This window comes from Bombus huntii, chromosome 9, assembly GCF_024542735.1.
Source record: "Bombus huntii isolate Logan2020A chromosome 9, iyBomHunt1.1, whole genome shotgun sequence".
NCBI classification, from domain to species: Eukaryota; Metazoa; Arthropoda; class Insecta; order Hymenoptera; family Apidae; genus Bombus; species Bombus huntii.
The window spans coordinates 6244108-6270810 of record NC_066246.1 but is presented as its reverse complement, the minus strand read 5'-3'; the positions used below and the strand labels follow the sequence as shown (position 1 = coordinate 6270810).

The 26703-nt window shown below is 32.4% G+C and overlaps 4 protein-coding genes across 8 annotated transcripts; 1 reads left to right on the top strand and 3 right to left on the bottom strand.

Annotated features, from left to right (window-relative positions):
- Positions 1-4311: 4311 nt before the first annotated feature.
- On the bottom strand, positions 4312-9673 carry LOC126869184 (pro-corazonin-like). Its single transcript, XM_050625391.1, has 3 exons — positions 9540-9673; positions 4701-4928; positions 4312-4507 (listed from the first exon to the last, which is right to left on the bottom strand). Exons 1-3 carry the CDS (start codon positions 9669-9671, stop codon positions 4397-4399), a joined length of 471 nt encoding a protein of 156 aa, XP_050481348.1. The 5' UTR covers positions 9672-9673; the 3' UTR covers positions 4312-4396.
- Positions 9674-11460: 1787 nt separating this feature from the next.
- LOC126869269 (mitochondrial fission regulator 2-like) lies at positions 11461-15284 on the bottom strand. 4 transcript variants are annotated; one of them, XM_050625569.1, is made up of 5 exons: positions 14853-15284; positions 14451-14638; positions 14240-14361; positions 13933-14170; positions 11461-13833 (listed from the first exon to the last, which is right to left on the bottom strand). In XM_050625569.1, exons 1-5 carry the CDS (start codon positions 14859-14861, stop codon positions 13674-13676), a joined length of 717 nt encoding a protein of 238 aa, XP_050481526.1. In that variant the 5' UTR covers positions 14862-15284; the 3' UTR covers positions 11461-13673. The 4 variants fall into 4 exon arrangements, with proteins under 4 accessions (XP_050481526.1, XP_050481527.1, XP_050481528.1 ...); XM_050625570.1 differs by having other exon boundaries at positions 14258-14376; positions 14853-15243; XM_050625571.1 differs by having other exon boundaries at positions 14240-14376; positions 14987-15224.
- Positions 15285-16006: 722 nt separating this feature from the next.
- LOC126869266 (ER degradation-enhancing alpha-mannosidase-like protein 3) lies at positions 16007-23782 on the bottom strand. Its single transcript, XM_050625560.1, has 17 exons — positions 23640-23782; positions 23527-23572; positions 23142-23242; positions 22898-22937; positions 22692-22804; positions 22445-22598; positions 22236-22364; positions 21991-22162; positions 21750-21907; positions 21564-21668; positions 21134-21478; positions 20870-21034; positions 20704-20802; positions 20286-20603; positions 19999-20212; positions 19803-19915; positions 16007-19118 (listed from the first exon to the last, which is right to left on the bottom strand). Exons 1-17 carry the CDS (start codon positions 23771-23773, stop codon positions 17394-17396), a joined length of 4131 nt encoding a protein of 1376 aa, XP_050481517.1. The 5' UTR covers positions 23774-23782; the 3' UTR covers positions 16007-17393.
- A 1043-nt stretch (positions 23783-24825) lies between these two features.
- On the top strand, positions 24826-25943 carry LOC126869270 (multifunctional methyltransferase subunit TRM112-like protein). Of its 2 annotated transcripts, none has more exons than XM_050625573.1 (3): positions 24826-24974; positions 25088-25189; positions 25523-25943. In XM_050625573.1, exons 1-3 carry the CDS (start codon positions 24897-24899, stop codon positions 25715-25717), a joined length of 375 nt encoding a protein of 124 aa, XP_050481530.1. In that variant the 5' UTR covers positions 24826-24896; the 3' UTR covers positions 25718-25943. The 2 variants fall into 2 exon arrangements, with proteins under 2 accessions (XP_050481530.1, XP_050481529.1); XM_050625572.1 differs by having other exon boundaries at positions 24858-25004.
- Positions 25944-26703: the final 760 nt, after the last annotated feature.

Here is a 26703-nt window from a genome sequence, read left to right as displayed (position 1 = left end):
GCGATCAAGAATAAAAATTGCAAATCTTCAGTTTTTAATGCTCAATAAATGCTGGATAAAAGCATTAATCCCGATATAGGCATGAGAGATTAACCTGCCAGAAGACTGTCGCGCATATCGGAACGGCTCGAAATTCTCTAGCGGGGTTGAAATTTTTATCACTCATCATGCAACCTCATCTTTTTTTTACTCTTTCTCTCTCTCTCTCTCTCTCTCTCTTTCTCTTTCCTTTTTTCGGGTAGACACTGTGCATAGATCATAACGGGCACGCACATATACGCGAGACCCGGGTGAAACGCGTTTATAAAATCATGAGGAGTACGCTGCACGGGATATTTACGCAACCGGCGTAAATTTATTGCGATTGCGCTTTAGCGGAGTCGCGGAAACCGAGTTGGAGAACGCTTTTTTTCCGGTCGTCCAGGGAGACGCCTGATCCCGGATGAAAACGATCAGACGAGCTTCGTGGAAATTGATCACTTTTATGAAAAATGAATGGAAATCGATTCGACGATTTTACAACACATCAAAAACATCGTTTCGCCTCTAATAATGTACTTCCGGTACATTTTCATCGCCAGAAGCGTGTTAACGAAAATGTCCTGACTTGTCGACAAGAAGATCGTATTATCACTTCGTTCGCGAATCTGTCGTTTAATTGGCGAAAGCGTTAAGGATTAATAACGTAGGCATAGCATGCTTATTTTCATCCTTTGGCGAAGGATATTAACTTGTTCCTTTTTTATCAACCTGTTCACGTAGGTACGTAACGTTTAGTATAGACGAGGGAGACAGGATCGTCTCTATCCACTACAAAAACGATTAACCGGCTTGCACGCCAGATCCGATCAATTTTCGTAGTCATTAGCTGTTGCACGCATTTTCTAAAACACTGTGCCTAAACGGTGTTCGTTTCCTGCCCATAAAAAGTGGCCAACTTTCGTCGCTGTCTTTATTTCCGATCGTTTGCGGTCGACATCGTAGACAGAGCGAGCACAGACGGTGTGTTAAAAAATCGAGAACGCTCGTGTCCCTTTTTTCTTCCCCTCGCTCCACAAACGATAGCTGCGATTAAATTTTGTCGTAGGAATCGAAAAATCAACCACTCCCGAACGACTTATCTTTCGACCGTCTGAAACGTAAACCGTTAACACGACCTCTGAAGGATCGAGAAAAACCGTGCATCCAACGTGAAAATAATAAAGGCAACGAGCGAGTACGACGTCAGGATGGAATTGGGCTCGTCAAACGGTTTTTTCCCCCGCGTGGTTTCGCGCTTTTTCGTGTTCGGTACCACGAAGGCTCCCTTGTCGGGCGACAAACGACAGCCGACAGACGACAGCACGAAAAAGACGACCTACCACGCACTAGAAGGCGCTCCCATTTAGGATGATTGCCCCGATTTTATGTATTTATACGCGTACTGTTACAACAGCACACCGCTTTCTATAGCTGATATTCGTTTCCGTGGCGCGGGTCAAGCACGAGTTTAAAATTCCTAACGCGACGCGATAGCCCGCTGAAATATCATGCCGGATTTCCGCGCGCTGCCATCCATTGCGAAACAAGCCGATGTGAAATATGCACGAGACGCGGAACAAGAATCTGAACGCAAGTGTTATCAGAGGACTCTTTCACGTTCGTACAGCGACTCGGTGATTTTCAACAGTTGGCTGTTTTTGACGAGTATACTCGTCATGAAGAAATGGCGATGTTTCGTGTCACGATGAGCCCTGTCTGCTCAAGAAAATGAAAAAATAAAGCAGTCGATTCGTTACGACTCAACTCTGTATTACAACGGTCACGCGTACTCTACGCTCGACGAGTATATTCGTCGCATTTTAGCTACACGCTTTTCAAAGAGGTGGCAACGGCTGAGCGGTTAATCGGTCTCCTCACCCTTTCAAATCACGAGATGGATTTAGAACCGCTGTTTCCGGCAGATCCGTCGTATTTATCGATCTTTTCTTTTCTTTTTGATCTTACGCGCTAATCCACATAGCGCACCTTTATACGTTTTATCGTAAAAATGTCAGCGATTAAAGCTTCCCGTGTGAAAAAGATTTTCTTTTCCTGAGATAGACGTTCGATCGTTGAATAAATTTAATTGGGAATAAATTTCAAGGAAAGTGAAAATTAGAGAAATGATACACGGTAAGACGGAAAGTAGGAAGGAATCGTACTTATACACGCACACGCGTCCGTATAAAGGAGCATTATCAGGAAATACAGTGGCCGTGCATGCGTATTGCAGGCACGCCAGGCACCACCCTATAAAGGACATTGGCGTAGGGTTCTTCGGTTATTCCCAGAGGTATTAAGAGAGAAAAGCGTTTCGCATGGGCACGTGGCGGTGTGTGGTTGCTCCATGACTGGTTGGAGGAAGAGGGTCACCTATGGTTGCTGGTACACCCAGTCCCATGGTACGGTGACGACGCTTTAATATTTAATGCGATTAAACTCATTTCGACCCGCCTCCCGTAATTGGTTTCTGATTAACAGCCAAGTTTTAAGTGCATTGCCCGTGCATGATAGTTATACGCGTCCTGACGCTATCAACTAATAACCGTGAGTGCTCTCCTGTCTGTAATGTGAACGCTCGCACGTGAACCGCCATTATTCTTGCATTTATAATTAGCCTTGCATTTTATTAATTGCACCGCTGGCTCGTGTTCGCCCACGAAAATTAGCGGGGAAATTTTCGATTAACGCCAATCGGCCAAATAATTGACACAGAGCCATCGATTATTTCTTTCTTTCGTCGGCTGGTCAGCTTCGGAAAACAACCATACTCTCATAATCAATTTCGCGACAAAGGACACACAGAGATTAACAGAATATTCGCGGTTGCGCAATTTTTCATTGAAATATCGATTTTGATTTTCAGATTCGAGGAAGACGGGAACAAAAAATCTTCGATTCGAAATTTTCGGCCTAGCTAAATTTTGATAGATGATATTACGCGTAAAGACGTAGAAATTTATTTGAAAAATTCTCTACATAGACACCACCTTGTGTATATGTTTCTCGTTTCACGAGAGAAAGAAGAAATCTTATTATCTGTTATGTCAAATAAATATTCAGCCTTAATTGCTCAACGAAAATACAAGATCCCCTGTATCGTCGAACTCGACAGTCGTAATGTCGAAACCAGTAATTCCCCTCGTTCCTGGCGACGATGTTTCGTATCTTGTATTCGGTGTATAGCGAAAATAGAAAGTCTCCAAATTCAGGCGGTGAATTGCAGTTGGAGATAAGTTGTCCATAGGGATAATCCATGGACTCAGCAGGTGTCTCTATTCGCCAGGGTTTCACTCCATCTTCCGTTGACAGACAAAATCCCCTACGGCGTGCAGTACCAGGCCACCGCGATCTATCCTATTGACCGTCTGTCCAATTAGGACAGCGAAAACTTAATTAACCGATCGGATGGGCCCGATGAAAACTGGATGCGCCGCGGATGCCCGCGAGGAGAACTCGATAATTAATACAAATCCAGATATGCTGGCGGTCCAATAAAAACAATTTGCCCGTTAACCATGATTGATGAACGATTACGCTTTAAATCGAGCCGTATATCAGCGCGGAGGCGAACTATACACGGGATTGAATAATTGATGCCGATCGACGATAGGAACCGGCTGTAATCGAACCAGCGGAAATAGATACGAATGAAAATCGTTGGAAGACAAGTTGTACCGAAGCAATAGCACGGACGAGGCAAGAAAAAGCGCGTCACGCAAAGTTCAGCGACACTCGATTCCACAAACACCGTCGTCGTTCTTTTCGCACTTTGAAACAGAACCAAATCAAATTTAGAATTCGGCAAGATAAAACAGGACGAAAGTAAGACGTTTTAGAAGCGCATCCTGGAAATGAGCGGGGTATCGGTTGGTTTCCATTTCGAGTTTTTGATCGTGTTAGTCAGGTTGGTTAAAAAAATAAATATGTATCCTTTGCGACTTGACGTTTGTTCCATTTGTTATCGCGTATTGAGACAAAACACGATTTTGTTCCGTTTCCAGAAATACAGCATACCCTTAATGTTAGTCACAGCAGGCCAAATTACAAACACGTTAAAGTGATAGACTGTTATTTAATTTTTTCTACTTTCTCTATTTGTATTTTTCTTAATTTCTATTTACGATTTATCCGAGTCCAATTCAGATCGAGCAAACGAATTATTTGCGATTATTTCGGTCCTCGCCTTCGAGGATCGTAAGTCACGCGTGGATCGCGCGTTTACGTTTCTCGAAAGGAAGAAAATTAAAGGATTAGGGTAGAGGTAATTAAAGAGGCGATCGCAAGGTGTCGGTTAGAGTCGCTCTTTATTCGATAATACGTATAATCCGGAATTAATTAAAATCTGTTACGACGACAAGAATAACATCAATAATTAGTAATTGTTATTAACTGGAGTAAGCTGTCGATGGAAATAATCGGTGATTGTATTTTCAGAGAAGCTCTTTTTTCCAGAAACAAGCAGATCGCAAGGTACCTGAAACAGCTGTAAGGAATTCAGATTTTCGTTTATGATACAAAATAGTTCATTAAGAAACTCATGCTAGTGCGATAAATACAGAAATATTCATTTGCAACAAATTTATCCAAATACAAGAATATATCATGGTTTTAATATTTCACGAGTAATTTCGTTGCTAAACAATGCTCGATTTTTCTTCCTTTCCGACATCGCTTACTTGGTAGTTAATATTTCCTTGAAGCAGCAATTTCAGCTTCTGTAGCTCGCAATTAGCAAGGACGTTATTCGATTGGCTTATATACTTGTTGATCGCATTTACTATTTCCTTAAATATTGATGTCTTTTCATTTGTCCAGTCGGGAATACTGAAGTGGTACGACTGACACGTAACCGTCATTACGGTCAGCGACAAGATGAACAGAATTAAAACACGAGCGTTACCCATCTGTAAGAATCAGAAAAATACATTCGTCAAACTATAGAGAGAAAATATTTCATCGGCGAAACGGAGAATTTCAAAATGACGATATGTACAATAGTTAATTGCTTTTATTTTCGCCGGACTTTTCGCTCTTATTTTCGAAAGAACCTTGCGAATATGAGTTTTGAAACATACGACGAACATGATGAAAGTTTGACATCGTTACGGATTTAATCGAAGCCACGAAAGTTGCTGTATCGCGTAAACCAAATACTGTTGTACCGTTTCATAAATCGAAACGAAAGCGTACTACTATAGACTATGGATTGCTATCGGGCTTATTTCTTGGCGGCAGATTCGAATTAGTTGCTTTTTCTACGATCCAGCCAATGGAAAAGGCAGCTTTATCCGCCGATGTGCAGCGAGCGCGAACGTAAAACAATGGACACAGTCGAAGCGTCACGGATGACTTGTTGGATCAACGATCCGTTCCACGTCCGACAATTTAAAGTCCCATAGGCCAGACTGTTCGATGCCCGCGATCACCTGTTTTACTTTTACGTAATTTACTTTGATAACGCAACGAATGCGACGTAGCTGGTACACGAGCGAGAAGAAAATTAGTTTTCAATTGAAATTCTCGTTCCATCCTTTTTTTTTTTTTTTTATTATCGAAATATTAAAAATTAAACGAAAGAAAGAAAACTTTGTAAAATGCTTTTTGATGAATGCACGAATTGACGTACGTGATCGCTATCAACGAAATAAATATAGTTGCGTCGAGAGAGATTTCATTTCACGAATCGGCATCGGCTGTCTATTAGCGAAACGAGGCAACGTTCTTCCGTAACTTTCTATCTTTCTCTCAGAAAATTGCCGTAAACCACGCTTTACGACATTTTGCACACGTTTTTACGCTATCGACGAAATACAGAAGGAAAATGCCGAGTTCTTAAGCAACGATTTACAATCGAACATGGTATTGCACGTGATGCAACGAGGAATTAAACGGAACAATTGGCCATTGTGAAACTCGCCGGCGCAATTTTCGCCCCGTGCAAACGAAATCGCCGATGGAACGTCGCGAAGTATAATGGACGTGGTCGTGTGCACGGGACAACTTGAATACGATGGAAATTTAATTACGAAGCGCGCAGATTTAATTGCAATATCTTCGCTTAAATCTTTTGCTATCGACATCCTAATTTGTTCGTTTAACGACCACTCTGCAACATTTATTTCCAGGTACCGCGCTATCGCAGGATTTTTATTCTATCGCTATACGCATAATACTATGCTGTTACTATGATTTATCGGAAAATAATGTCGATTTTCGTCGTAGCGTTTTAATCGTAGGACAAACGATTGGGTCGTCGCTTTTCCTATTGAGAAATAATGTAAAGTGATTGACCGAATAATAGAAGATATTCGACCGGTATATACTTTATCTTCTTATACCAAATTATTCGATTATTCTTTATTATTATTCGATTTGTTCTTTCAGAGCTTTGAAATTTTCCTCCACTCTCTGTTTGATTAATCGATACACAGAATATTCGCATACAGTTTACGATGCATCTTTCCGGATCCTAATCGTCGTGTCGCGACTCCATTCAATTTACTGACCGGCTACTTGATCGCTGAATTTTATTCGAAACTTCTCATCGTACACGCGATTCTGTAAATTTACGAGGAAACTTCGATATGGGAAGGCGAACTTTGAAAATATTCGATGACTACGCGCACAACGAACTCATTCCATTCGTCGTTTTCCAAATTAGCTGACCGACTGCTGCTCGATCGGCTAGTTAATCTCGCGAAATGATAAACGTGAAAGGAGAAAGACGGCTGTCGAATGTTACCGTGCATTTACTTAATATTCACGCGTCTCAATCGAAACTGCTTTAATGGCTACTCGTCTGGAAGTCGATTCCTCTTGCAAACGCTTCGGAAGGCCCGTGGAAGAAAGAGAACGAAGAAGAACCAGTCGTTTATCTGGCCGTTCGCCGACATCTACGTACACGCGGCGTCACGTGAGGTTTTTTCGAAAAATTTTAGAGTACCCTCGTACATTTCCACGTGCTAATTTTAAAGGAACCATTAACGCTACCCGCGTCCCCGGTCATTAAGATAAGAGTAAGTGCTACTAAGTGTCCCGTGGATAAGAGACGTGACCAGCATCTCTGTCGCATAGAGACGAGCCATTTTCGAGCGTGTCATCAAAACGACGCGAAACAGGTCCCCGTGTTTCGCATTGTTCGATCTTGCACGATGACGGCGAGTATAAGATGTGTGGCGGATCGGTATCAATAGGACGCAGACAGGTCGAGGCATCTCCTCCCGGGCGATCCGGACGAAACGCTTTTCATCCGCCACATTGGTGACCACCGACAACGAACACACACCTTTGGAGAAGAAGTCAGAGAAAAAGGAGCCAACCACCGACGACGAACACGCCAAGCAGGTGACCGGATACGAGACGACGACCAAGCCAGGAAGTGATGTAGCCATTGCAATAGTTCATGGGCATCACCTCCAGCAGCACGTCAGAGAAAAAGACAACCATCTCGTCCCCGCGACGATCAGCCTTCCATCATCGACGACGAGCCATTCCCTCTAACTTGTATCGCGCTATATAGCTTTGGGGTCACGCTATAGCGCTAGGGGGAGGCTGTGTGGCGGATCGGTATCAATAGGTCGCAGACAAGTCGAGGCATCAACGTGGCGCAACACCTCCCGGGCGATCCGCTGGTACCAACCGCCAATACTAGAGGGCTACGACGACAACGAGTCTGTCTAACTCGCTAGCGGTCGAATATACGAGCGATTGAAATACCGCACCTAGCGAGACTCCCTCTAAGTCTAAGGCAGGGACTACCGGGCATAGCCTTACTGACGAGTCCACCGGTAGTCCCGGGACGAAACGCACGACTCTCTTTTCATCCGCCACAGATGGAACGTTCATTCCAGCGAAGGATTTGGTGGCCGATTAAGCTGTTCCGAATATGAATTCATTTAAACGAGAAACCCTAAGCAGAGCAGAGAATCGATGAACTCACGCTCTACTTATAAACCGGAAATTTATAGTATGTTGGCTAGCAGTAAACCAGGTGCTTACGTATTTCTTATTCGACACATTCAGATAAATGGAATATCGGAGTGGTCTCTATGATTCTCCCGTGAGAATTCAATTGCTACGAGTCCCTTGCGTATGAATTGATTATAAAATTCAAAAATTTGGAAAAATTGATTTTTTTATTTGTTTATGGAGGATCTTGCGTCGCAGAGTCGGGTATAGCGTAATTTGAATGAAATCGATCACAAACATTAGATATTTACGATAGATATCTTAAGAGATAAATAGCATTTCTATTTTTCTTCGCAACTGATTTTCTTCCTTTTACAAAAATGTTTCTACTCTCCTGGTTACTTCGACAATCTCGACGATTCTCGTTACATCTGTCTGGCTCGATCGAAGATTATTTTTTGTTACAATCGCGTGCAATTTATTGTTTCGACGATCATTAGCTTCGCTCGTCTTGCTTCAATAAAAGTACATTTATTACGTATTATTTTGCATTCTGACGGCTCTATTATCCGCACGCGGTTCCTTAAATTTGCTTCACGAGAAACGTAGTCCAATTTCCTTGATTGTATTCCCTCTTGCTTTTTCTTACCTCGCTGTATCTCGCCAAAAAGCTGTTTTGAAATAACGTTTCTATCCTACCTGTTAAGGAAATTCGAGGATTTGGAAATACAAATAATTGACTATATTTCACACACAACAGCTATACATCTATATTACACTCTGAAGAACGTCTTGCACGCACGCTTGTCACCAACCGACTATCCAGAATCTTCTAACGGCAGTCTTTTGTCTCAACTAAGACCTGGACGCCCTCTGTGACCCTTACACACACACTCTCATGTACAGTGTAAATGTATCACTTCCCTAACACTACCTTGTATAATTTTATGTAATTTATTAATTATGTAAAGACTAAGTAATTTTGTGTTCATTCGAGATTCATTTTTATCGCGAAGTTAAACTTGAATGATCAAGATGCTCGATTTCGAAGAATTCTTACTAACGAGTAACGACAACGATAAATGAAACACATTTCTACTATATTTCATCGAAATTTTTCACAAATATCTAGAGTCCCTGATTTTTATTACAAACACTTGATCGATATAAGCGAATGAATTAAAATAACTCGGTCTTTAAAGGATGTTCTTTGCCATTGTCGGAAATTAGGAGATCTCGTATAATTGTTGCACGCGATAACCGAGTTATCGATGCGGACGAAACAACGAAAATGTGGCCGTATTCTTATTACGCAATATGGATAGAACATAGACTAAGCAGATAACTAAGTCCCAGATCATCCGCATCAGATTCATTCGCGATAGAAATACCATGTAGACGTCCCATATAATTGTAATTTAGATTTCGTTTGCTTTACATTATGAGATAAGGTAGATGTTATCTTGCGAATTATTTAAAGTGCGAGATACGCAGGCAAACAAAATTCTAATATTTAAATACCACGTTCTCACGAAACAGATATTTTAAAATTGAACAAATATAAATGGAAAATGTATTCGCGATAGAAATGATAGGGCTAATGTTACCTTAAAAGCTCTGATACAACGTCCCAACGTCTGGCAAACACCGGAAGCACCTCGAAGAGCACAATATTGCAAATTCAAGATACTGTGAACCATGATCCTTGCAGGCTGCTTTATATAAGGAAATTCTCTCATACCCTTCGTTCGTAAAACTATTAAAACACCACCCCTTCTCTTAGTCGTTTATACGATATTATTAAAAGTTTGGGGTTAGATTGGGGTTAGGTTGGGGTTAGGTTGGGTAGGTAGTTCCTATCAATAAGTGATAACGAAAGCAACAAAGTCGCTAATTATCGTTAGGTAACATCATCATAGTGAGCTCAGCAAACCGTAGGAAATTTTATAATAAATCCTTATTGAGAAGCAAGAAGTTTCTAAGGGGTCATTAAAACTGTGGCGGATCGGTATCAATAGGACGCAGACAGGTCGAGGGATCAACGCGGCGCAACACCTCCCGGGCGATCCGCTGGTACCAACCGCCAACACTAGAGGGCTACGACGATAACGAGTCTGTCTAACTCGCTAGCGGTCGAATATACGAGCGATTGAAATACCGCACCTAGCGAGACTCCCCTACGTCTAAGGCAGGGACTACCGGGCATAGCCTTACTGACGAGTCCACCCGGGACGAAACGCACGACTCTTTTTTCATCCGCCACAAAACCTTAAAATAATCGTCTCGCTGATAGTTGCCGAAAGAACAAACGATACATACGGAAAATTTGATTTTAAGACAATGGAATGAATACTCCTGCGAAAATGTGATTTTCTCGATGATTTGCAACTGTCAGAAACCTTTTCTATCTTTTATATTTTTTAATCAAGTGCGATAACTGACTGTTAGGTTTGACAAACGTTATATTCGTGGGTATTAAATAATATATCTGATCGAATAAAGGCTACAAAGTGGAAGATAACATATATAAAAGTAAAGATATAAAATAAATGAACAAATTTAGAAAATGATGCCTGGCTGCAGATTTCTATTTAAAAATCTATCAAAGGGAAGAAAACGATCGTCTTAATCAGGTATCATTGGCTAATTGAATGTAATAATAATATACACAGGGGAACTCGAATTACGAAAAATGAAACCTGGCGGGTTCGTCGCATTAACCTTGCGATGTATCTTTCATTCGGCCAACGCGTCCTTTGTTCTCTTGGATGAATCTTTTTGATGAAGAAATTTCAAATAAAGACAAGGAAGACGATTGTCTGATGATTACGAGATAAAAAGTGGAGAAATATTTTACTCAAATCATGGATCCAAAATTTATCTAATCGAATAGAAAATAGAAAGTAGTAGAATTGTTTTTGAAAGTGTTAAAATTCTGAAAACTTTCCAACAAAACTAATATGAATCCAACAGGTTTTTATTTTCAGCGATATGGGTTCAACGATTGAGCAATACCCCATTATATGATTTCTGCGTATACTCAACATACACAAGTTTGGCTGTATATTATTATTATGTCATCCGACAATATATAATGCGTTGAACCACATTGAACGATAAGATTTCCAATAAAAAAATTGTCAATTTTTTAAAATATATCGCCATCGAAATTAATCGCCAAATATATTCCAAATATCAGTTTTCTAACTGGTCTGGAAGTGGATGAAATTTTGCTTACAAAATTTCACCAACCAGATAGAGAAACAGACAAGTAAGCTAGATAAAAGCGACTAAAGATCAATGTCATCAATTTTATCAATCAATTTAAAAATCATTTCACAGAAAAATGTATATAATATTATAGGTATTAATGTTAAATAATCTTATAGGTATTAAAGATGTTAATAAGTATATTCCTTTTAAGAACAAAATCAAAATTTTGATGTTATATGTACTTAAAATTTATTGTTAGGACCATTTTATTATTTCAATGGATAGTGCGCCTAGTGCAATAAATAAATACATATATACATACATACATACAATATCATTTTATTATTTCAAATTAATTAAACTTGTTAACATGATCTTCTTATCTAACTAAGATATTACATTTAAATAAATTATTGTTCTTTTATATATAGAATTAATTTAAACAATAAATTAAATATCCAAATAACTTATCATATCAGGACTGTCATTAATAGTCATTTTTTAATAGTCATTAATAGTCATTAATAGTCACATCATTTTCTGGTAGTATATATATCTACATATATATATGTGCTATTCATATAAATAAATAAATTAAAAGGATGTCATAATAACATTGTCAATGAATGCAATCAAATGTTCGTTAAACTAAATCCAATCTAGACAAATTAAAATATTAAATATAGAAAATTTAATGAATTGTAGTCCTATGTAAAAAATAGATACAGGAAAAGTACTCTGTTTATTGTTTAACAATAACCTTTATTTTTCAATCATTGATAAAAGCTTCATGTATAAAACAGATCTTCCATACGATCGTAATATCTTTAAGGTACACTCAGTCTCCAAAATCTACTATCATATTCTTTCCAACTGAGAGTTACATTTCTTACACACATTCATGTTAGAAAATAGTCAAAAACATGAACTTTATGTCACTTTTATAAAGAATATCAAGAATTTAAAAATATTTCAAACTTGAATCAATTAAAAATCACGCTATAATCCTGGTACAATGAAGCAGTTCTTAAATTCTTTACACGAGCTACTACTATTAAGTTGAATAAACTTAAACTTTATCAAACAGTGATATTTTAAGAACATGATATCAAAAGACAAAATTCGTGATCTTCGTTATGCGTTCTTATTATGCGTACACATACTACTGAGTATTCATTCATTTACAATTATGAAAACATGTTTCATAAAAGGAATTACATTAATTGTCCTATCCATTGTGTTAACAAGCCTGTGCTAATGTTTTCATCTACTAAGAATATTCGTACAGCTTTCTATGGCACAATCTAAAATATAAAGTCAATGGATGATTTTAATATCACAATAAACTCATCTAGAAAACTAAACAAATAATTTTGAATAAGTTTACAATCATATAATATGGCGCTGCATTGTGCCTAAGCATCTTAAATTAAAATTATAATCTATCTTTTTCTTTCTACTAAAGAGGAGCTTAAACATGGTCTTCCTTTAAAAAAAGATTAAATCTAAATATATATATATAATATTGAGTTGCAAACTGTACCTGCATTTCTAATTGAAAATTCTATAATTTATGCATTTTTTACAAATTTCATATAAAACATAAAATTATTATTATATATATTTGCACGACCTATATTTGGAATAAATTCATAATTAATAGTTTAAGAATTGCATCTCCTAAAAAATTTTTAAACTCACGCAACGTATATTAAACAATTCTTCTTTACCAAATAATTTTGTAAATTAAGATTATAATTACTTATGCATTAATTATTTCAGTCCACTATACAAAGTATTATAAAAACAAATTAAATAAATTCTTTGTACTTCTATATCCTATACCTTATAAAATAAGGAAACTCTAAAATAAATCATTCATAGTTATATAAACGTAAAAGCATAAAAATAGAATGGTGAACAGTTGCCCACAACTTCTTAAAAATAGATTCAACTCTAAGTTCAAGCCTAGTTTACTTATTTATGTTTGATTTTACTATATACCTATCTAAATTAATAAAAAAATATAAATTTTACGTATATAAAATGTGATATATACGTTCCAATAATTTGTCTTTTATAACTTTAATGAAATACTACATATTCTGTATTTACATTAAAAGTATAGTTAGATCATCACCTCATGAAAATTTTAATATTATCTCATCTACCATTTTTTATCAGTTTACAACCCAATATTTTTATCAGCGTCAGTATATAGAATACTATCTTTGGTTAGCTCATCTATACATGTTTTAATTGTAATAATGCTCTTTAAAAAAGATAGTATTACTTTCTAAAAATTAATTTGTAACACGAAACTAATATTTTTGTAAGTTTAAAAATGTTTGATACGTTCGTTTTGTTGCTTACATAATCCTGTAATGACAAATTGAAAATATTGCAGTATTTTGATGGTGTAAACAAGCTGATTAATCAAACATATTATCTTGTCATTAATATCATCCAAAATGTTACATGACACCTTCATTGTACACAGTGCACATTGAAAAATATTCAGTCTATTTTCACACATCACTTGAGAAAGAGTCATTCATTGTCAAGTTAGCTGAAGAATTTCTACTATCAGCTGAATTCATTGCAATATAACGTCTTCTAAGTATTTCTTGTAAATCATTGCATGGACTGTTGTCACGCTTTATACGAAGTGGTCGTCCTCCAGGTGATCTAAGAAAATATACACCAATAATATACACCATTCATTTATAAACCAATACAATTTATAACTGTATTAACAAATAATTATAAATGTAAAACATAATTTACCTAGAAATTGGCTTTAATTTAATGCTGTCAATGTCCTTCAATACGTCTGTCATAGATGTTTGAGAAGCAAATGGGCCTCTTTTGCGATCTTCAACTTTATAATCTTGTAAACTTGCTCTTCTTGCAATATGAGGAGTTGGTGGTGGTAGTGGTGGTGGTGGTGGAGGTGGGGGTGGTTGATTTGACTCTATTATATTTTCACTATCCATTCCATTTGTTAAAGAACCAGTAGATGTATCTGCACAAAACTTTAGTTAAAATAGGTTTGAAACATAAATAATGAAAAAGATATTATATATATACATACGCCTAGATTGTTTATTACTTTTAACTATTGCTGAAACTTGTTCCCTAAGTTCCTGAAGCTCCTGTTCCAGAGCAAGTAATCGAACTTCAGATCCAAAACTAATAGGCTCCAATAAATCTGGCCTGACATTAGACATTCTAATATTGAAACATTATCAAATTAATCTGTTGAATTAGTGGAAAAAAGAAATTCAATAAATGTATATAGAAACCTTGCAGGACCATATCCATTTGTATCTGCATAATTATTACTACTTTCTTCGTTAATCATAGAACTTGTCATTGAATGTAAAGGTGTAACACTGACATATATTTTTGGTGGGGGTTTCAAAGGTAACATTGAACCAATTCTACGAACAATGCTCCTTCTTTTTCCATAATATTTTGGTGGTTCATTTATCTAAAACAAATATTAAAATTTTGTTTATTTAGAAGTAGATAAAATTGTTAATGAATGAAAAAGTATAATTAAATTTCTTTTAAATATCAATTTAAAATAAGAATGCATTTCATATAAATTTGTTAAATATTATCAGTTAATGAATTGCATGGTTAGTAACACATGGTAATCATATACATACTCGCTTTCTATACAACAAAAAATAATTTCTTACCTTCGACATTATTTTTCGTTTTTCTATTTTTTATTTTGCTATCCAACTATTGAAATGAAATACTAATGTATACCGAACATTTAATAGAGTATATCAGGGCCATCCAAAATTCGAAATTAAAATAGCTTTCTTACCACTGACACAAGGCCAACATCTGACGACAGGTTGTCGTAACTCGAAAGTGCAAACTCCAATGAAAAGCGGCTTTAAGTAAAACAATTGCAGTGCAATTACAGTTTTTATAGCAAAATTCACTACAATCCTTGTTTATTCTTCTTTGTATCTGTAATTGCAATCATAAAATATTCTTTGTATATACCAATATTAATTACAAATTAGTAATTTCTTAGAATATGATATTGCTGTCCATACACTTAATATTGTGTTTCATTTATTTTTATTATTTTCCAAAATCATAATATTTATTCGTAATAATAATTATAGATAAAGGAATGAAAAATTCCTTATACAATTTATAATAAATAATTATTATTTATAATACTAATTAAATAAAATAATTTGTAAAATATCGATAGTAATTAATAACCAGGAATTTTTAATATCAACGGTTGAAGTTATGATACTGTTACTGTTACAATAAATTATTATTTTCAAATAAATTAAATACTTTACAAAAATCTTCATGTTTTTCTAATTCTAATATCATATTCATGAACAAAATTTAAAAATTTCATGGATTAAAATATTAAATGAATGAAATTAATAATTTAATTTAAGAAATATTTACATGAAAAATATGTACTTCCAATATCCAATCATTTAAGGAAAATTCTTTGTAACAGTAATTTTATTTGTATTTGTTAATATCACGTTCTATTTCTGTACCAAAAACTTTTAACACATTTGTATCATATACATATGTTTGCTCCTCTTTTTCCCATATGATAAACAACAAACAAATCATGTATATGTGTATATAAATATAAATATAAATATAATATATATATATATATATATATATATATATATATATATATATATATATATATATATATATATATATATATATATATATATATATATATATATATATATATATATATATATATATATATATATATATATATATATATATATATATATATATACATCAATTTGTATACATATACACATACACACACACAATCGATCTATGCAAAATAGTAGCTAGTTTAATATACAATAAACTTTGTAATGTCCATTTTGGCATTCATCATACAAACTTTATACGGTAATTGCAGAACACAGATACTTATTATATACTTATTTATATAATATTTACATTTACAATCAAAGTCACATTCTACAGGATTGACCCAGTATAATTTAGGATATATGTGTATATCCCAAATTGATTTGATTTAAAACATATGTATTTCTTGTGCATTCTATATGGCACATAATAAATCCAAATTTTTATATTATAGCATTAAAATTATTTTACAGAATATGCAATATAATTTGTAAACATGTTACAAATAGAAAACAGAGTATACATACATATATAGTTTTAAGGAAATTAAGATGCTACGAATTTCTAATCACTATTTGATCTATTACCACTTCCATTGTTATTAACTTTCTATATGACATGTATATACATTGTTATTTATACAATTTTATGTACATATAAGGCATAGATTAATAAATAAATTTAAATGAACAAAAATTTTTGTGTTGCAATTGTTTCAATAATATTGTTATAGAAAAAAATGGATAGTTTCAAAGAATGATATCAGTAAGTTTTATATTTACCAACTTCTTTCCTTAACAAAATATAGCATGTATGTACTTTAAGAAAGTCAGTGTAGTACTACTGTATTTAAGAAAACGATTCACTTTTATAATCTTAATTAGAAATTATTTGTTAACCATTATTTCTTATATTCTTATTTAGAATACGAGTTAAAATTACACTGTAAACAAATAGTGTAATATATATTATTTGTCAAAATATTCATTTACATTGTTACTCATGGCACATATTTTAAGTACAAAAACATGAGAAAACAAACCTGCAATTACAATAATGAAAATTATAATCCTTTACCTATGGAAAAAAACAATATACCATCATTGTACTGTCGTAGTGCACAAGAAATATGCTATGTTTAAATGGTATATATAAAATTTACATTCATTAGAACCTTAACAGAATATTCTGTCACAACCTCATTAGGATAAATGGTTTGCGCAGACTGTTTATCTGTATCATACAGTTTCTCTTTTTCTTATAATTTCACTAAGTTATTTCAAATAAAAAATGAAATGAAATCAAATTTTTTCATAAGCACCAGTTTAACAGACTTTAAGTATTGTTCTGATATAATCTGGTCATCATATCACTTTTTCATTAGATAACTAATTCTTTCCTAAAATGGATTTCATATAAAAACATTAAAGCTCACTGCATACATGTTCAAATTTTGTGCAAAAATATCAAATGTAGTATGAATGGGATTGCCAGGCTTGTTGGAGTGAGAAATTTGTTCACAGTGTCTTTTAATATATATATCCGATCTTGAAACCTAAAAGTTTTCATTATAATTCATCGTCGATATGTTTACTTTTGTGTTTTTGTACATCGACTTTCTTACTTTTAACTTCGTTTGTATATTTTTGACTATGTTGCAATTTATTTTCATCTACAGAATTATAATTTGAATTGGAAGTTTCTAGTTCTTGTTGAATATCAATGGACTTTGTATTCCCTTCTTCTTTGGATATTTGAGTTTTACATTCTTTAGGCAGTTTAGAAGGTATAATTTTATAATTATTTAATTGTGGATCAACCACTTCTTTTTCAATCTTTTGTAATACTTCACTATTATCTTTTCCTATTGTTTTAATATTCTGAGAACTTGTTTGTGCATCCGTTACTTGGAAATCATTGTCAGTAAGTAAAGATTCTTTGTGTGCTTGTTTGTCAGCACTATTATTATTAGTAACTGTTTCTTTAAAGTCGATATTATTTGATTGTACATTTTCTAAAGAATTTGTAATTTTAATAAAATCCACCAAAGAATCTATATTTTTTGTAAAGTCTTCAATTTTATTTTTTATAAATTCAATTTGATATTTTATTCTATTTTTTAATGTATCAGCTTTACTTTGATTTTGAGAGGAAACATTCAAAACTACTTTATTTGAATTAACTGCTTCTTTACTTGTATTATCTGCTATGTCTCTTGAAACATCAATATGTTCTTGCAATTTTCGAATACTATCTTGTTCTGAATTTTTCACAGCTTTTTCTATTTCTGTTAATATAAAATGTTCAAAGTCTTCAAATTTTCCTACTTTGACATCTTCATTTCTTTTAGATATTTTAGAAATATCATTAGATTTCATTTCTGACTTACTACTTTCATTGTTATCCATTATAAATTCTGTGATCACGGAATCTTGCTCCTTAGGTTTTTTTAATACATCCAATTTTTCAAAATTTTTCAGATCTTTCTGCCAATTATCAATTATCGTATCATAATAAGAATTTTTATCTATCATCGACTTTTCTAAACTTTCTTGCGCTCCATCAGCTAATATTTCACGATATTTTTTATGCACGGCTTTATTAACACGATCTAACAAGGCAAGATGCTCTCTAATAATTTCATCTTCCATGTCAAAAATACCTGGTAACAACTGTCTCAGAAACTTAAAAATACCAGCTTGCGCGATATTAAGTTCGAAAATCTTGAACAATTGTTCAGTATTTGGACTCCCAGATCGCATTGTCTGCAATATTGTTGTAACCTTTTTCATATTTAAAACCATAATATCCATTTTTGTTAACAAATATTGTTTCAACAATTTTTGTTTGATAAAATCCATTAATTGGTCCATTTTCATAATGGACGGATTTGGTACAACTACAGCTAATTCTTTTAAGAACCACGCAACTTTATCTCGTAAAGATACTTTTAATATAGTACCATCCCCACCTCGTGACTTTACTATCCAATTGTAATAACTTTCTAATATAAAACTTCTGATTTGTAAACCTGCTTTCTGTTTTACATCCAAATATATATGGTTAACAAAAACTTCTTTCAATTGTCGCCATTGTTTCTCTATTAACGTGTTATCCTCCGATTCTTTCGTAAGTGGAACAGATATGTACGACGAACTGATTCTTACTTCTCCGCCAAGAGAATCTTTGATTATTTCAGCACGTAGATCGTAAAAATAGATTATGTCCTTTTCTTCTCCTTCGTGTCTAAGCTCAGGAACCAGATCCAAATTTGTCCCACTGCTTGAAGATGTCTGTTGTAAAAAAATATCTCTCGAAGTTTAGTTTCATTTTACAATTGCATAGAATAAATGAAAAATATGATTTTAGAAAATTATATATATAACGACTAATGATCCGAAATACAAATTGCTACGAATGCACTCCTAAATTATTGCATAATAAAATAAAAAAGGTAATAAGAACATAAGAAAAATATAATATATATAGTAAATATAGAAATCAAACAATTTAATATCTTAAAAAGTATAAAAACTCAAATAACAATTTTCATTACATAATGTTAAGCGTAAGTAAAAAATATCTTTATATCAATATAAATATCGCAAACAATAAGAAAATATTTTTCTAAATAATTAAATATCGGTTTTTATGACTAATTTGAGAATAATGAATATTTTCATCTTATATATAGATATTATATATATATATTACATTATATTGTATTATATTATATTATATTATATTATATTATTTTATATTATATATATATATATTATATTATATATATTATATATATATACATATAAACACACACATAATATAACATATTCGTAATACGAATGGGAGACCCTTTCTATAGTAAAATAATCATGAAAATATATATAACCAATAACTTAATACCGCTTCATGTGAATAAAAATCCAAAGGAGAACATACTCAATGATAATAACTGCAAAACACCAAGAAATACAGACCTGTGGTGTCATTTGTCGTGTAAGAAAAGATTTTAACGATCCCTTTAACCGTTCGAACATTGATAAATCGGTGGGTGCTTTCAGTTGTGCATCTTCTTTTGAAAAGAAATTGCCTAGTAGAAACAAAGCAGGTCACATATTTGAAACAATAATAGCAAGAAGCATATAATAGGACAAAAGAGTTACAATATCCTACCAAGAGTAACTGTAAGATCACCGTTTGCCACGGCAATTGCTTTTAATAGCTCAGAAGCCTCCATGCTAAACAAAAATACAACGGGAATAGTTACGTCGTCCACTTCTTTTCCATCTCCTGACATTGCAAATATAGGCGAAGTTGCAGCACTAGAACCATCTACATTATCCAACACTATTCCAGCAACAGCACCTGCTTGTTGAATTCGTCTTGCCTGCAATAATATTGAAATAATTAAATAAAAATTGTTTCAAAATACATTCACAATATGGATGGAATTTGTTTACCTTTTCTATAAACATACAGTTACCCCGACCCATTATTGCTATCTTGCCTGCAAGTTTATCTGCATTATGAAGATCGGTGCATGCAGCAGATGGAAATGTAAAAACAACTTTCGCGGTTACTTTATTTAAACCCTGTAATTCTAATCCAAATTGCGCTGGTCCAGCTAACAGAGTAATTATTTGAGGTGGATTCGTGTTTGGTTTTACAAATGTGACAGCTTGCGGTTTAGCTTCAGTTTGTTGGGATTGCATTTTACTTATTTCAACCATTTCTTGCATAAATAATAAACCTTCTTCAGAATCCTGCGGTGTTTTTGCCTATAAAATAAATATAAATACTTTTACTTTGTAAATTAATAAGATTATAATAAGTAAAATGTTTAAGTATATTGATAAATACAAAGAAACTTTGCTTTACATTAGAAAATGTATGCAACAGTTGAACACGTCCATCTGCCAAAGTTAAAGCCGTTATTCCCATATCACTCAACAGCCTTAAATGTTCCCAATTATTTGCCTACAATAGAAAATAATAAGTTTTAGTGAGTATTTAATACTTCTGTTTAATACAAGTGTACCTTTACCTGAAATTGTGCAGCGCTTAATCTTCTTTTTAATGCATGCCTTGGATACACGTCTTCAACCATGTTTCTCAAAGGCTGTCTTACTGATGCAGGAAATAGGTGCAGACTATTAGGGCAAGTACGGTCCATTTCATCCACATGTACGATATCTCGCTCAAAATCTTGCTTCATTTTATAAATTATAGACATTAGTTATACTTTAACCTAATATTTTCATGTTATTACATAATTTTTATTTTTTGCAGTTTAATCATTTATACTTACCGAAGAAATATTAGTTCTTATAGAAGCAAGTGTTAATGGCAATAGATGTCCCTCGGTTGTAAAAATAAATTCATCCAAATCTAAAAGTAGTTCGCCTGGCTCCGCGAATAACAGAAATAAGTATTTAAAAGTTTCTGATAATACAAAGCTATCCATTGTATCATCATGCTTATTAGTTCTAACATCTGATACAGCTGCATAACCACATGGTACTCTGGCATAAGTTTGCAGACTTTTGAGTACCTTACGGCCAACTCCTAAATAATAATGATCGCCAGTAGCACGATACAGGAAGTACGTTGATTCTAAAAATTCTGGCCTTAACGGATGATGCCCCCAGTGTACCTAATTATAAATTAAGAAACATATGTATCAATATTAAATTACAGTTTATTTATTCACACAAAAAGATAATAGATGTATTAATAACCTGAAAGTCAGTAGTAAATGCTTCTGGTATAAAATTATGTCTCTGCATAACTTGATATAACATTTCATGCGTTTCTACAGCTGGTTTGATATCACCTTTTAGCACCTATAACAGTAAAATAAAAACAGTAAAAACAGTAAAAGTCAAACATTTATAGACATAAAAACCAAAAAGATAAAAGGCTACCTGCAAACCAGGCCAAAAGGCCAATAAAGCATCCATAAAATTTTTCGAGTTCGTATTTGGCCTGTGCATATGTACATCCAATAACATTGGTCCTTGGCTTACATACTTCATTACTGCTTGATAATGTTTATTGAACCGCCCAAGATATTTTTCATCACCTATATTATGACCAAAAATTTAATTATATTACAATATATTTCGTAGTAAGTTATAAAACTACAAATAATGTAACAACAATTACCCAATAAAATGTATGCTTTAAGGCAATACTCATAGTAGGAATCTATACCTGCTCCTACACCAGAATCTCTTCTTACCCAATCACCGGAATGTACATTTAACACAGACCCCATTAAATCAGTACCACGATGACGCATTCTCCATAAAACATCCATCGCTTTTTGCGCTTTTTCCTATTACATGTAATATTACTATTATAGATAAAATTTTCTTACCACTTTTATAAAATATTACAAAACATCATACTTCAAAAATTGGTTCTCCTGTTAACCTTGACAATGCTGCCATTTCTAAAATCATACTACCTGCACAAGCAGTACATGTTTCTCGTGATACTTCCAAAGGTACACCTTTCATACCATACTTTAAATTTATCTAAAAAAAGATTGTTTTAATAAGTATTTTTTGAAGAATACCCTTTTATATATAATTACAATTAATTAAAGTATTATTACTCTGCCATATGGTATCCCTGTAGTTGTATTAAATGCAGGTAAAAATCTATATCCTAAATCTTTGGCCAAATTTAGAAGTTCACCTCTATACCATGGCATTATATCAGCTCTTTGTTGTAAATATTCTGCTAGTATGTGACCACTCAGAAGACCACTGTTAAATAAATTATTTTAGAAAGTATTAATTATTGAACAAATAAATATCTATATAAACTGTGGCAATATAAACAGCTGTTAAACATCGTACCCCAGCATTCTAATATTAGTTTCAAATAGAGAAACAATAACATCAGTGTCAAAGCTAACATCTCTGACAACAAGTTTAACTGCATGTTCAAATTCCTCTAAATCTCCTAATACCTAATACATATTAAATGGACAAAAATTAATTTAATATACATTTTGTTAAATATATCATTTTAATATAAGAAATATATGTAAACATTTTCTTACCACCAAAGTATCTAAGGTATCAACCAATGTAAGCGAAAAACTGAAAATATTATGCAAAAACGGATATATAGTCTTTTAATAAATATTTTGATAATAAATGTTACAATTAATACTAAAATACTAATACTACTTGTTGATATTAAAATATAGTAAATCGCCTTTATTTAAAATATAATCTATAAAAACAAGTTATTTTCCAAATTTTTATTTTGCTCTAATATAAGAAATAAATTTTTGTTCTTACTTTCCCAATGTAGAATCTATATCACCTCTGTTTGGTTCTGATCCTCTGTATCTTCCTTTACAACTTAATGGCATTAATTCATCAGCAGGATATGCATTATCCTTGAACACATATTTATAAATAAATAAATTATAAACTAAGTATATAAATTACAAAACACTAACTTTACCTGTTTTAATAATTTCTTAAAATATAACTTATACATCTAATTTACAAACATTAAACAATTATATATATACAAAGCCTGACAATACATTTTACATTTACTATTTTACCAACTTTATATTTTATACATTTTATTAAAATTTTGAGATATTCATTTTATTTATTTTTTACTAAGAATTTATAAAACTATGTAAAACAAACTTTTTTGTATAAACTTTACCATATAAGCATTATATGCATGACAAAACATATCCCTTGCTTCTTCCCTATAAGTAAATATAAAAAGTTATTATTTTTGTATGGATGTTATTACTTTTATATGTTCATACAAACTTTAATGCTTCCCGTTCTTCTTTACTCATATATTCCAATGGGTCATCTTCAGATGCAACTAACAATGCTTGTATGCTGCATCCAAACATTAGTAATCCCCAAATAAGTAAATCACAAGCCATTTTCCTTTGCATTACAAAATATACTCCTTTTGATGTCAAGATTTTGTATTTGTAATAGCACACATTGTTTTTTATTGTATTTTGTAATTTATTTTGTCAGAGTATCATTATTGCATGATAACAAAATAATGTGCTCTAGTGCAAATTGTATATGCACCAATCTAACACGTTTGTTACTGATAACTTTATCTTCCTGTCTTCTGTAGCATTTTTTGGTAATTATCATACAAGCACCATAAATTTAATAAAAATACATATTATCACTAATAAAAAAGAAATTTACACTATTTAATTATTAACATTTACTAAACGTAGTTTTAAATATATGTAGAAGAATTAGCAATTGAAAAGTTAAAATAAATGTGTATTACTACTTGTTTTAGGTTATACAAGTTCTTGATTATTTTTGAAGCAGGTTGGTGATGTGTCAAAATATGACTGGCAAATAGTAGCAGAAATATGTAGGTTTAAATACGATACAAAAAGAGATAAATGGGCAAGAATAACAGCTGATTGCGTATTTTCATCAAGGCCAGGTGATGTGGCTACTGTCAGTTTGATGTTCAAACGATTTTCCACCTTGGACTATGATATATACGTGTAGGTTACACACCATATGTTTCGTAATTTATCGTACGAATTGTGTCTAATAAAATTTTTCTAGAATTAATTTGATATAATTATTCTGTAAGCTGTGTGTTAAAAAATCTCAACAAAATGTAGTAGATTATTCATAAACAAGATAATAGCATTTTTTCTGAAAAGCTAACCTCCTAAAGTAAAGTGCAATTGAATAGGAGAAATCACGTGACTGTCACTCAATTTATCATAATAAATCTTAAATTTAAATTCTTATAATCTATTTTTACAGCGTGGAAAATTAATCCAATAATTTTCATTTTACCCATATTTTCTTGCTTTAGATATCATAACGAGAACAATTATAAAATTATTATTTTCGTAATAGAATATAGTCGTATTGAACTGTGTCTTGAGATTAGAGTATGCATAAGTCGGTAAAAGCCGGCATCAAGAGTAACGTGCAAGGAACTTTTAACACAAAACCTTGACAACAAAATCATAATTTTTTCAAATTATTTCAATTAATAAAACGATCGGATAATATTCTTAAAAAATGAAACTTTTAACACATAATATGTTAACTTCAAAATGCTTGAAAGGTGTAACTGTTGGATATCCTCTTGGGATTGTCGTAAGTTTTACATCTATATACAATTTTAAGGTTAATTTAAATAAACCAATTAAAACATTTTATAATAACGTAATTTGCATTAGTAAGGAAGGACTTTTTACATAAACTTTCAGGCGAAAGGTATTAAAGTGTCAGAAGTAGATTTTAATCCAGAATTTATTGCAAGAATAATTCCAAAACTTGATTGGGCTACACTTTGGAAAGCTGCAGAAAGTGTAAGTTATTACACTTTTAAATAAAATTGCTAAAGATCTTTAATATACAAAATAGTATTAGTACTTATGTCTATATTTCTTATTATATTGAATATCATATCAAACATATAGGAGCTTGTGCTATATAGTTTGCTTTTAATAGTTAGTATAATTTTAAAAATAAAGCTTTTAATATATCAAAAAAAATGTTGATTTACTCACTAAAAATTTAAAACAAGAACTCATAAACTTTTAGTAAAATATTTTTATTATTTGTTTTATGTACAAGTAATAAAGATACAAATTTGATAGCATATATATGTTAATAATAATATACTCTAATTATTAATGCAGATAGGACATGTTGGAGAATTACCACAGACTTTGATTCAAGATTTTGAAACAAATGAGGAATTTTTAAAAATGGTTCATCATATATTATTGGAAGTTGAAGTCATTAATGGAGACCTACTGTGTCCAGAATCTGGCAGAAAATTCCCTATTAACGATGGTATACCAAATATGCTCTTAAACGAAGATGAAGTTTAATGATTGATATTGCAGTAATCAAATTAGACGCCATCTGTATCTTTTCTTTTTACAAGTACTAGACATTTATATGTTGTACATAAAATGTTTTATTCTTTTTTATAACATATATAATTTAATTTGATATCTTTGTTATTATAATTAGTATAAAATGATGTAATATAAAATCACTAATTAACTATATAAAAGTTATAGTAAATTAAATAAATATGTAAAATTAATCCTATTACTCTATTTTAACATCTTGTTTAATAATTTCATGTTATACGTCAATATCTAATAGTTTATAGAATAAGATATATATATGTTATCTATATATATATCATTATCATATGGATATAAAGAATGAAATATTATAAGCTGATAAAATATCTCCCTCTCTTTATTAAATAAATTATTACATAAGAAGACTGATTATGAATATCTTTATTGTACAGATATGTGTAAATACAATGAAATACAACTTTGCATTATTGCAATATTCAGTATACATCTGTATATAATATGATGTTTATATTGCTAGTTATGGGTTGTTTTTTAATTCTGTTTCAAGTGTATTAATCATTTAGTTTAAAGTACTTAGGACAAAATCCTTAAAGCTAAACATGATTTTTGGCATTATTATAGTGACTATATTAAACACAAAATAATTCTGAAAATACCTAGATATATAGCTTTTTTATGTATTCACATTGCATAAAATCTGTTAAAAATAGTTTTGTTTCTGCAAATAAAATAACATGTATATGAGAAAAATCGCGTGGAACTTGAAATCTTAATCGAGAAATAGGGCAACTCCATTAATACATAACATTATTGTTGGCATACAATGAATATCTTATGTTAGTGAATATCTTATGTTATTAATATAACAAAAACTCATACCAGATTAACAAATCTCATATGATAAAATACATATGATACAAATCTCATATGATAAATATTATTTTAATGCTAGTATAACTTTGCTAATCTATTGCACACAA

Bases quoted from the DNA above. Each gene is read 5' to 3' on its own strand.
- LOC126869184 (XM_050625391.1), bottom strand. From the start codon at position 9,671: ATGAGAGAATTTCCTTATATAAAGCAGCCTGCAAGGATCATGGTTCAC. The intron at 4,929-9,539 runs GTAACATTAGCC...TGATTCTTACAG, and splicing joins GTTGTATCAGAGCTTTTAAG to ATGGGTAACGCTCGTGTTTT. The intron at 4,508-4,700 runs GTAAGCGATGTC...AATTCCTTACAG, and splicing joins AAGGAAATATTAACTACCAA to CTGTTTCAGGTACCTTGCGA.
- LOC126869269 (XM_050625568.1), bottom strand. The intron at 14,171-14,239 runs GTATGTATATAT...AGTTTTGTGCAG, and splicing joins AAGTAATAAACAATCTAGGC to ATACATCTACTGGTTCTTTA. The intron at 13,834-13,932 runs GTAAATTATGTT...ATATTTTCTTAG, and splicing joins AAATTAAAGCCAATTTCTAG to ATCACCTGGAGGACGACCAC.
- LOC126869266 (XM_050625560.1), bottom strand. From the start codon at position 23,773: ATGCAAAGGAAAATGGCTTGTGATTTACTTATTTGGGGATTACTAATG. The intron at 22,938-23,141 runs GTAAGAACAAAA...TAATATTTTCAG, and splicing joins ATAGATTCTACATTGGGAAA to TTTTTCGCTTACATTGGTTG. The intron at 21,669-21,749 runs GTAGCCTTTTAT...TTACTGTTATAG, and splicing joins CCTTTTGGCCTGGTTTGCAG to GTGCTAAAAGGTGATATCAA.
- LOC126869270 (XM_050625572.1), top strand. From the start codon at position 24,897: ATGAAACTTTTAACACATAATATGTTAACTTCAAAATGCTTGAAAGGT. The intron at 25,005-25,087 runs GTTAATTTAAAT...ATAAACTTTCAG, and splicing joins CATCTATATACAATTTTAAG to GCGAAAGGTATTAAAGTGTC. The intron at 25,190-25,522 runs GTAAGTTATTAC...TTATTAATGCAG, and splicing joins TTTGGAAAGCTGCAGAAAGT to ATAGGACATGTTGGAGAATT.